Here is a 12,279-nt window from a genome sequence, read left to right on the forward strand (position 1 = left end):
TCCCCCCATACTCTCTCGCTGAGCTGTCTGCACCCAGATTGCCCCACACAGAACCCGCTCATCCCACCCTAAGCCCCTCCACACCTGGTGCGCCTGGCACAGGGTTGCTAACCCTGGTGAATTGCTTCACCTGCTACTCTTGAGGGGAATTCTGCACCAAAAAAATAAAAATTCTGTGCACAATATTTTAAAATTCTGCAAATTGTCAATAAAATAAATGCTGAGGCTCTAGCATGGCAGCGAGGAACACAGGAGGTTGGAGATCATCCTGCAGCTCTCCTCCCCCCATTCTGGGACATGGACCTTTGGGGCAGGGATGCAGGGTCAGGTGCAGCCCCACTGCACAGTCTGTCTCTGGGGAGGTTGCAAGGTGATCTCCCACCTCCGTGCAGCCAGTGGCCTGTGTTCCCCACTGCCATGCTGGAGTATCCACATTTATTTACTGACAAATAAAATTTGCAAAATTTTAAATTACTGTGCGCAGAATTTTTTGGAGGGGCACAGAATTCTCTCAGGTATATCTACTGCTCTTGAAAGCATTTGCTCTCAACATTCCCTCCCACATGATTGTGGTAACTGAGCTCTCATGCACTGCTTGAAACTGCTTTGATTTAACAATTAAAAGCTTGGATTCCAAGTGGTAAGATAGCAGAAGGCATTGATTTATAGCGCTAGCAGTTAGAGAGAAAGATTGCTTAAATCACAGATATTCAAGTGGAAGAATAACTCAGATGGGAATCTGAATGACAAATTCTACGGTTAAGTATGTTGTGCCCTGGCAGGCCTTAAACATTAATGCATTATCTCATTTGCAAGCTGGGTTGCCAATCATATGAGAACATTCCTTTATAGTCCTTGCAGTATGAAAGATTTCTGAACTTCAAGTATATCACACTTGAGTTACAGTGTTTTTTAGCACTGTTCCAGGACTGAATATAGGAAGCCCTGGACCTCCCATAAGGATAATTTTCAATCTATATGTATAAACAGGGAGCTTAGGAAACAAGGCCATTTCTATGAGGGTGTATTAGGGTTTTCTAATGCAGTATGCAAATTCAACAACTGAATAGAATTCCCCTAAGACTTATGGCTGTTGGATTGAATTCCCCATCATTTTCATGCAAATGGAAGATCATCTTCCAGAGAAGAAAAAGGTAATATGATTTAGAACATCCAGGAAATCAGGAGTACAGGTTGAAGAAAGCTATTTACCTGGTAACACCACCTGCCCAGAAGATAGTAAGACTTGGGGTCATCTGGTTTCAGGGCAATTGCTTTATCAACATGTTCCTAAAGAAAACCAGAGCCAAGACACAGAATTAATTTATGATAAAATCATTGTAGTCCGTAAACGGGGAGGAGGGAGAGGGGGAGAGAGAATCAGTGACGTAAGTGCCACTGCTCAATAAAAATCATGGTTGGAAAAGTTCTATTTTAAGTAAATATAGTAAACTCAAAAAATGCTGTTTTCGCAGCCTTCAAAAACTGAAGTTATGTATTTGTCTACCAGCATGGGCATCAACAGTGCAGGCCTCCTGCTCATTATTCTGCCAACATCTCCTAGCCTGGAAGCAGAGGGGCTGCTACCAAGGGTGAAAGGATATTTCTTTTTCCATGCCCATTCAATCCTTAACTTCTTCGCAAAGTGGTGGTGGTGTTGAGATTTTGCAGAGTAAAAACTGGACTGAAACAACTCACTCATTTCACAAAGGCCAACTCTAAGACTGGACTGTTGTCGTTTTCTTCCACAATTCAGGCCACCTACCTTTTGAATCCCTCCATTGGATTCTTATAATTTAGCACATAAAATTCTAAACCAATCTTCCTTGCTTCCCACCCTAGAGGCAAGCTCTGAATAACTTGCATATATGAAGCAGCTGCTCTTTACTCACCTTAAAAACATACCCAGCTTGAATACGCTTCTGAATACTTTCATGTTCCGAGAACTGGCCACAAAGAATAGCATACCTACATAGAAACAAGTCCACAACAAAAAGTCACATATTGTCACAATTCCCAATAATGGTTTACATTTCCTTCCAAAGATCTTAAAGGGCTTTACAAACATCAGTTAAGCCTCACAACTTTTCTTCAAAAAAGGGAAGTATGACATGTTTTCCAGATTAAGAAATAAAAGCATGAGAGAATCAGTGACTTGTCCAAGGTGTGCAAACAACTCAATAGCAGAACAGTGACTAGATCTCAAGAGTCCTGACTTGAGTCCCCTTCTCAATCACCAGACAACATTTCCTCTATGTAAGAAAGAATAGCATACTTATTTTACAACATGCTCCCTCTTCCCTTGTCAACTAAACAGTGTCAAAATACTGGCACTAGGGTAACTGAAGAGTGAATAGCAACACTAACAGGTTATTAGGTGGATGACTCTCCATGCACAAGCGAAGACATGGAGCTTGCTGGAGGAGGTATGGAATCCTACTTTGAGTAAAAAGATATTCTTAAAGTATGCCCACCTCCCTTAGCCCAAGAGCACCTCCACCCCTGGAAAACAAAGATAGCAAGCATTTTCAGTGATCCAAGCTCAGGCTAATGTAGTTAATAGCTAACATGAAGCCATTTAGTTTATGCCCCAAAACTGTCCCGTAAAGAAGCTAGTAATTTTAGACTCCTCTAAAAAACAACTAACAAAAAAGATGGAAACAAGATTACAATTCCATTGGCAGCCATTTTTCAATAGCTAAAGTTCTATTCGCTCGACTATGCTGACAGATACTCTGCCCTCTCACCTTACCGTCCGAGTTCCTTGAACTAGCCTTGGTGCTGTTGACCCTGGCAGTTGTTCATAATGCTGCGTCACAAAAATCTTTTGAATCTCTGTTTAAAGTCATGACAAATTTAGGTCACAAAGCTTTGCTTCCCCTATTGCACCTGCCACTTCCAAATGCTTGAACTAACTTTTCAAAGTGCCAACTATGATGCAAAATAAGTTCTGTCTTCTCTTCTGCTTCTTTCTTTTTCAAATTCCTTTCAGCCACTCCCAGCAACACACATGACTGATAGCACTTATACATCTACTGCTAGTAGCATCAATTCCCAACTAGGAGAGCATGCCAGGCTCCTTCAGTGTTAGTACAGGGATTAGTCAAGAGAAGGACTGCATATTCAGAATACAGGACTGTTCCCAAGATGATACAGTATCTGTTTTACAGAACCTGAGTGTAAGCATGATGCAATTTTGTACTTTGAACATCATAATGATAAATGTATGTTAGAATTAAGATGTTTCCATACTCTGGTCCAATACTGAAGTTCTGATTTCCATTGCTAATTCCAGACATCAGTAGAGTAATGCCTTATTGGATGGATTCCCGGTCCAAACTGGAAAAGCAGTAGCAGCACTTCGCCACACTCCACCCAATGGAGATGCCACTCGCAGATGTCTGAAATATGATTGTGCATAATCTGCTGGGCTCCTTGGGTTTGGCTCCTACTCAGTGGCATATGGATACACCCATGAACAAGGCTGGATTATAATTTAGGAACAAGAGGCACATGCCTAGGGCATCAGAATCTGAGCCTTTTCCCCCCCTTAAAAAAATTAACGAAATAAAAATTCTAGCTCTAGTGGTTGTGAAGAAAAGCTCTGAAATGTGACCACAAAGTGTAACTGATGCAGGCATGTCTGCCTGAGCTTGCAGGTAGCTTCCAGCAGAGGGAGGAGCAACAGCTACTAAAGCCAGTGGAAGCCATTTGGCCCTACAACCACCACCAGAACAGACCATACTCCACAAAGGTTTTGGAGGTGAGGGAATTGGATACTTCTAGAGCCCAGGCCTAGGCCTGTAGAGCTACCATGCAGCTGATATCTCCAGGCTGCTACCCAGTGGCAAGTGTAATCAACTTGCGCTCCACTTCCCATGACCTGCTGTGAACACAGATCATATAAAACTCCACCTCAAGGGTTTGACATACAGCAGGCCCATAGCGCCTGATTCGCTCCCTGCACTATATAAACCCACAGGCATTCCAGGAACTGTCCAATCAACAGTGTGAATCTTCTGTAGCTATCATGACTGTTCTTGCTCCTTGCTCTTGAACTTCTGGCTTGATCTCAGCTTGATTTGGACTTTGCCTCCTGACTCTGACTCTTGGTATTGACCCTGGCCTGGACCAGACTACAAACTCCACTGCTGCTCCCAGCCTCTGTTTTTCCCCTGCACTGACCCTTGGCCTGACTGCCCTTGTTGGGATTTTGACACACTGGGTTCCATTGATCCCCTCTGGTCTTTCGACTTCATGGATCATAATGAGGAAGAAAAAAAAAATTGTGGTACTCCCCCAAGTGCCACCCACTCATGGCACCAAAACAGACTGTGCAGAACTTCATAGTATGGCTGTCCCTCTCCTTCTCACGTTTTGATGAACATAGTGAAATAGTTAATGTTTGATATTTAAATCACCATTGGACAACTGAGTGATCATTCTGCTGAGATGAGTGGAGGAAACTCATCCTTCTCAGAGATTTTGCAGAGAACCTGAAACACTTGGGTAGGCATTGCTGCACTGACTACACCCAGGTCAGATTTTAAAGGTTTTATTAGCAACCATAGAAGCTAAGAATTACTTTATTTTTTTAAAAATGAGGTATGACATTTTGAACAAGATGACAGCCTGAAAACACCCACCTACCCCACCCCTGGTCACTAATCCAGTCCAATTAGAGCCCTGGGTGAACTCTGCTAGACAGCTACAGAGATTTCAACTTGTGCTGTATTCAGCTGCTAGTATTATTACCTATACCAGGTGTTGTCAATACACATCAGGGGACTGGACTAGATGACCTCTCGAGGCCCCTTCCAGTCCTACAATTCTATGATTCCCCTGACCTAAGAAATCTGTAAACTGTGTTGCTATAATATTGCTTATGTCAATAAAATTAACAGAGAATAGAGAATTAAAAACTATGTATTAAGAGATCACTAAACTGGCTCTTGATTATGATCCCAGTATTAAAGACAATAGGCCAAACCTAGCTTGCACATCTTAGCTTTATACTAAAACCTACTGTTCCAAGTTGTGCCTTGAGTTCCAGAGGTGTCAGCTTGTTGGGGGTGTCAGCCTGTTGGTGATTCTTAACTATCTGTAAGGCTATTTCAGAGTCTTCTCATTGTGCCTTTTAGATCTGGAATTCCCCTCCTCAGTCAGTTTGCAATGCCAATATGGTTTCTACTTCATCTCTTTCATTTGTTTAATTTGGCTTGTTATTCAATATATGAGCTGTTCATTTTAATTCATTTTGCAAAGTGCCTTGGGATGCACTTTGAGAGGCCCTACAGAATTATAAGAGGATTGACTAAGTGTGATAAGAGACTAAAAAAAATAAAGAATTAAAAGAGGGGATTTTCATCTCCTGTAGACATTAGGTAATATCTGAAATACAGCATGAATGAGAAAGTCCCATTTCAGACAGCTGTCTAAGCAGTTCCTGAAATTTTGCAGTATGTCACTTGCAGCACTAATTATTAACCAGAACTGTTCATTAAGCTATTGACCTAGGTCAAACCACAAGTTTCCACAGGGGTCTCAGCACAATAATGGGTTCTCCATGTGCTGGGAAATGAACTCCGGGGATCAGGAGTGACTGATACCATAGGCAGGAGACACACACACACACACATATACGTCCTCCCTCCCTACTCAAGTTCCAGAGTTCAGGTCACATAGCTGCCAAGACCTCACTTCCAACACTGCCCTTTGGCAGACTCCAGTTTAGGCAGGACTTTTGCCCTTGTAGGCTGACAAAATGTAAAAAATATACATTTGTCCACAGCCCAGCACCTCCAAAGTAGCATTTAGGGGGTCATGCCAACCAAACAACCCCCTTATCTTCCTCAACTGATATGTCTTTGAAATGGCTACACTGTGTTGGCGGTTCAACACAGTGCAGACAGTAAATGTAAAAAACTAAATGGGGTAGGGGAGATGTGGGGTGGGAAAACTGTTTCTAATCAAAATGATAATAAAGTGGAACAGAGTAGGTCATTTTATTTGCCAAGTGAGACTTGAAGTCTGAAACTCAGATAGGTGACCATTACAACAATGGGAAAGAACTTTCTTTTTATTTATTTGAACTAAAAGAACTGCTCTGTGTACTTTCAAGAGTCAACAAATCCTTTTATTCCTGTTAATATTGCACGAGTCAATATAGCTATGGAAGAATGAGCAGTATTATATTCCTCATCTAACTCACAGGCTACAGTACAGTAATTTAGAAGTGCAAATTTTTTATGATTATAAATCCTCCCAAAACAATCTTTGGATCCCTGCCATTTCCCAGGCTGATGAGGTACAGGAGTACTCTGGAGGCAGGGCTTTGGGGAAGGAAATTGAGATAGGCATGCTCTGAATCCCTCAGATTTTAAGGAGAGCTACAATCATTCTTCCTAGGATGGAAGAGTAATGGCAGCAACACAAATGTTTGAGAGTGAAGACTGTAGAAGGGCAAGGGAACAGAAAGTTCAGGAACTCAATAGGGATGGACAAAGCCTACATCAGTGTTACGAGATGCTGACATAATTAGGATAATTACAATGGGGTTGAAAATTGTGATTTAAAATGCAGTTTTAGAACATTAACAACCAGTCATATAAACCCCACTTGAACTCAAATGGATGTTTGAGAAAGAAACCCTAGAGAGGTGTTCTATTGCTCAGCATGACTGCTTGTAAATCCTACCACACTTGGGAGACTGCACTGGGAGTTTCCAGGACTGCTGGTTACAAGAAGAATTTGAACAGCTAGTAATTAGTGGTGACTTTGCAGGTCTGATTCCAGTTAAAGAAAATGCTCACTTTCTTTCTCTCACAAGTTGCTGCACTGGCCAGGTAAAACAAGGAGGAAAGAAAGAATTATAGTACTGGAACACTGCCAACTCTGTGGAAGATCACATGCTCTTCAGCACCACTAGAGATTGCCAAAGGCAGGAAAATCATAGGAAAATGAATCAGCCAAGTGTGTGGTGAGAAATGGAATATGGAGCAGCTATCCCTTTGGCTGTGCAAGTGCTTTACTTTTTGTAAAGCAAATCAGACTTTTAGAGCTATATCTATTTGTCTCACCTATCTCCTGTGCTCACCCTCTGCAGAGAAGAGACTATGGCTACACCACAAGGTAAAATTGTTTCAAATCCACATCACTGCTCCATGAGCTGAGCTGTCATTTTCTACAAAATCTTTTATAGCCTTGAATAGTTGAGGAAATAGGACCAGTCAAAGTCTGTAGGGAGATAGACATGCATTTCAGAGATCTTGATTCAAGAGACACCATGACAGTTTTATTTTTGTATGTGAGGTTCCACACTGAACCTAAACACAATATATCAGTCAAGGATACCATGTCCATTACCCCCCAAAAAACACAGCACAAAAGGGCCATGAAAGGTAAAGAAACTGCCCACATGGAGCACCCCTTGCAAAAAGGAAGCTCCCCTCGATAGTGGAGAGTGGCCTCTGCAGCTCCCCAGCCCTACAATGTAGGAGGTCTGACTGGTATGCAAGTGTGTTCTGGGTATTCTTAGCCTTCCTCAACCTATAAGGGGTCATGAGAAACAAAGCGTAAATTAGAACAGACCCTGGACACATGCTGGGGTAAAGGCATGTAGAGATAAGAGGTCTGGGAACCTCCAGAGACTCAGAAGTGCATCAAGGATCTTTATATGATAACCATATAAAAAGAATTCAAAATTCTCTAGACTGTATGTATGGTCATCCAGCAGTCCCCAGCTTACTTGAAGATTTTCTCCAGGAAAACATTTCAGATACTAGTAATTATGCACCTTATCTCCACTGGCAGGATTTCTGCTCAGAGCAATTAGGTGTATTCCATGTCTGCTGATTTAAAAAAAAGCAAGGCTGCTTCTCATCCATCAAATCATGACTCAATACCGCTGCCACAACTGCAGCAAAACAACAAGCAAGAGGGTTATTGAAACAATGACTTCACAACCTGGTACTTTGATAAGGAGTCACAATACAGTAATTGGATAGCTGTTTGCAGCTGAAGCAAGTTTCGTGCTTAGGCATTATTTCAATTAAAAGAGTAAGTTTTATACAGACTTCATATTTTAATGTACACCCTGCCACCCTTGCCAATTCTCTAGGTCCATTTCACCTTATAACCACCACCACAAGACACACCTGTTTTTCGTATCACTAAAGGAAGCATTACTGTAAACAAGTATGGCTCTGCTCTCCTGTGCCTCTCTCATTTCGCCAAGCACAATTATGCTATCATAAAAGGACTTGCAGCCATACCACCTTGGGCAGTGGTCTCTTCAGTTCACACAAATGAGGCAAACAGGTCAGTTCTTGAACAGGAACTGAACCACCAGATGTGTTTTTAAAAATGGTGGTGACAATTCAGTGGGTGGTACTAGTCCCTCTGATTAAATACTGTAACTAGCATGACGGGTGCCAAAGATGCTGGCTTTAGCATGAAAAGTTCTGACCCTTGTGGTAATTAAGGAAATCATATTAAAACGTGTTAACCAACATGTTTTACAAAAAACAAAAAATGCCCCTCTCCCCCTCGACATCTAGACAGAGCCAAAGCCTAGTCTATTCATGCGCCATACTGCTGTAGCTATTTCAGTTAGGTTTCACAGACACACACATACACACAGTCACGCCAGAACCCCTAGAGTGAACACAGTTATATCAGTATGAAGCTATGTCTATACTATGGGTGCTACAAGCAGAACAGCTGTGGAGCTATAGTTATGCTTAGACACTTCCTACAGCAACGGAAATAGTTTTTCTACTGCTGCAGATAATCCACCTCTCCGAACAGGATAAGCTTGGTCAACAAAGAATTCTTCCATCAACCTAGCCACAACTATTCTGGGGGTTAGGTCAGCATTTTTCACACCCCTGAGTGCTGTAGTTATGTCAATCTAACTTTTAAGTGTAGGCCAGGCCTATGCCACACATATAGCGAAATATATTATTCCCTTTCCTGTATGGAAGTAAATCAGTATAACTGCATCCACAGTGGGAATGGTGTGGGTTTATTCTACTAACTATACTGGTATAGCTAATGTGGTGCAATTTGTGTGTTTAGACAACTCCTTAGATAACAGTTGCATCCAGTGGTTTGTGAAGCGGTCCACATCATAGACTTTAAGGCCAGAAGGGACAATCATGATAAGGGACAATCATGATAATCTAGTCGGGCCTCCTGCACATTGCAGGCCACAAAACCTCACCAACCCATTCCTGTAATAGACCTAACACCTCTGGCTAAATTACTGAAGTCCTCAAATCATGATTTAAAGACTTCAAGTTACACCATTTACACTAGTTTAAACCTGCAAGTGACCCAGGCCCCATGCTGCAGAGGAAGGCAAAAAAACCCAGAATCTCTGGCAATCTGACCTGGGGGAAATTCCTTCTTGACCTCAAATATGGAGATCAGTTGACCCTGAGGATGTAGACAAGACCCACCAGCCAAACAGCTAGGAAAGAATTCTCTGTAGTAACTCAGACATCCCCATCTAGTGTCCCATCTCCAGCAGCCAGGGATTTTTTGCTACTGGCAGTTGCCAATGGGCCATACTCCATTGTAGGCCGTCTCATCATACCATCCCTTCCATAAACTTATCAAGCTCTTAACAGAGGGGATCTCTTGCTTACATCAAAAAGTAACAGAATATTTATTTTTAGCTCAATTATAAATATACTTATTAAAATTTTTACCGTTGCATGAAATTGGGGGAGGGGGGAGTGAGTCAACATCCCATATCAAAATATACAAAGTAAGTATTGTTAAATTTAAACTCTAGTAAATTCTCAAGTAGAATTTTTCTTGCTTTGCCTATCTGTAAGTTTTGATGGGGGGGGGGGGGGGAGGAAGCAATAATTAGGGACATCTAACAATAAAAATCTAATCCTTCCAAGCCTACCAATAGCATTCTATTTCCAGCCCATACAACTCCAACTTTTCACAGAAATATTTTATGGTATATGTATGAAGGCATTCATTGTTCTTTATGAAAAGGCCTTTTTTTAATTTTTAAAAAATAAAGACAACACTATTTTCCCCCATTGAACATTTGGTGCAGACCAAGGTCTACAGTGCCAAAAAAGCAAGCTTTTCATCTTCACGCTGATGGAGCCACCAAGTTTACTCAATCAAAGCAGCAATTCAAGATGACCTGAAAGTGAACCTCCTCCTCAGGAATGAGCAGTGGAAGTTTACTGTGTATAAGCAAAGCCTACTCCTATCCAAAAGGCTCCCATCTGGATAAGACGGAAATCAGGGAAATGCTTAATTTGATCAAGAGCTACAAAGATTAAAGCAACAACCCCCAAAAAATCCCATAAAGAGGAAGAACAACAATTCTTTGGCTACATTAAAGGCTTGCTGTGGAGAATTACTGCTGAAAAGGATAAGTCTCTCAATTCAGAAGATAGGAACAAAGCAGTTGTAAGCACCTCAGTATGGATATTTGAGTAAGGCAAACAAACACTGCAATGAGCAACATTTTGTTGCAAGTTAGTATTCAACTAGCACAAGGGTCAACAACCTTTCAGAAGTGGTGTGCCGAGTCTTCATTTATTCACTCTAATTTAAGGTTTCGCGTGCCAGTAATACATTTTAATGTTTTTAGAAGGTCTCTTTCTGTAAGTCTATAATATATAAACTATTGTTGTATGTAAAGTAAATAAAGCTTTTAAAATGTTTAAGAAGCTTCATTTAAAATTAAATTAAAATGCAGAGCCCCCCGGACTGGTGACCAGGACCCAGGCAGCGTGAGTGCCACTGAATATCAGCTCACGTGCCGCCTTCAGCACCAGTGCCATAGGTTGCCTACCTCTGAACTAGCACTTCTGCTTATCAGTGTCCTCAATCTTCCATTTTCCCAATTATGTTGGCATAGCATAAAGCTAATTCTATTGAGCATGAGGAAAGGAAGAGTTTTGATTAACTGAAATGGGAAATTTCACACATCACATCAGATTCCAGTCCCCATATGTTTACAGCAGGCTCCCTAAGAAACAGTCTTGGCATGGTGGCTGAGGGACAGCAAAACAACGATTTCCAATCTTACCTGGCAGGAAACACCCTAGGGTTTCAGTAGTGCTCTTCATATGCAGGCACACTGTCTGCAATGTAGTCATATCATAGGAGAGAAATGGAATTGGGAGAGATTATTGGTTCTTTTCATAGTCCAGAAAGCACAGTTGAGGAAGGAATGGTATACTAGTCAATTTATTTACTTATGAATCTGCCCTATCCTCCTGTGTGGGAGATAGTACATGCTTGATTTTGGTATGAAAATAAAGTGTTTTTGCTCACTGAGAGGTGCTGAGGAGTTGATTTTATTCATGTATGCATTAAATCTTGTGGACACGTAAGAAAAAAAACTGCCAACCTTTACATGAGTAAAAATTTGGTGGTGGAGGAATGGATTTAATATTTTACTCCTGGCTACTACACTATCGGATCCCATATTCCAGGATTAGTACATTGGTTCCATGAAATGGAAGAACAGAATAATCACAAAGAACATAGCTACTGCATGGCAGTTTATAGTTTGTTCACTACATTTGTCTAGAACAGACACGGCTGGCAAATGGAAATCCGTTCCTATTTAAAAATGCCATTTTTTTAACATTTTCATTCCAAATAGATGAAAAGACACATGCGAAATTTTTCACATGAAGAGATTTCCAGAAAAGTTCGATTTTGGGAGGATCAAAATAAACTTTTCATCTTGCTGGTTGGCTGCTTGCAGGCAGAAAGTGAGATTAAGATCCTTCCAGTTGAGCAGCTGGATTTTTATTATGATTTTCCTGATGAAACACTGAAGGCTTTTTTTTGGCAAACTTAAATTTCGATTCTGAAAAAAGGGCATTTTCCATCAGAAATGTGTTTATGAAATGAAGAAATGCAGAGGCAACATTTTCTCACTGTCCAGAGGCTCCCAACATGCCCCTCGACTGTTATTATTTATTCACAATGCCTAGAGTGTACAAAGCAGAACATATAGAGAGACATTCCTTGCCAGAAGGGTTTATAATCTAATGGTAAACAAACATAAGTGAGAACTACATACAGTAGGGGGAATGGGGGAAGGGAGGATGGATTACCAGGTCATCTGATCACTTAGATTTGCTATGCATGTTTTGGTGATTCCTTCCTCATGCACATACAAAGTAAGAGTAAAATACAAATCTTCTCCTTTGGCTTCTTGATCAACACCTAAAAGTTGCTCAGACTTTATCTTTCTAAAGAAAATTACTATACGACCTATTTTTT

The 12,279-nt window shown here is 41.1% G+C and overlaps 1 protein-coding gene across 2 annotated transcripts in view; it reads right to left on the reverse strand.

The window, feature by feature from the left end:
• RMDN3 (regulator of microtubule dynamics 3) overlaps window positions 1-12,279 on the reverse strand; it is a 63,164-nt gene that overhangs the window by 13,618 nt on the left and 37,267 nt on the right. For both annotated transcript variants that reach the window (XM_045012510.1, XM_045012511.1), the window contains exons 8-9: window positions 1,893-1,968; window positions 1,213-1,290 (exon numbers count right to left, since the gene is read on the reverse strand). In XM_045012510.1, coding sequence (XP_044868445.1) covers window positions 1,213-1,290; window positions 1,893-1,968 — 154 coding nt within the window. The remainder of the gene's footprint in view (window positions 1-1,212; window positions 1,291-1,892; window positions 1,969-12,279) is intronic.

The sequence above is a fragment of the Mauremys mutica genome, chromosome 4, assembly GCF_020497125.1.
Source record: "Mauremys mutica isolate MM-2020 ecotype Southern chromosome 4, ASM2049712v1, whole genome shotgun sequence".
Classification (NCBI taxonomy): Eukaryota; Metazoa; Chordata; order Testudines; family Geoemydidae; genus Mauremys; species Mauremys mutica.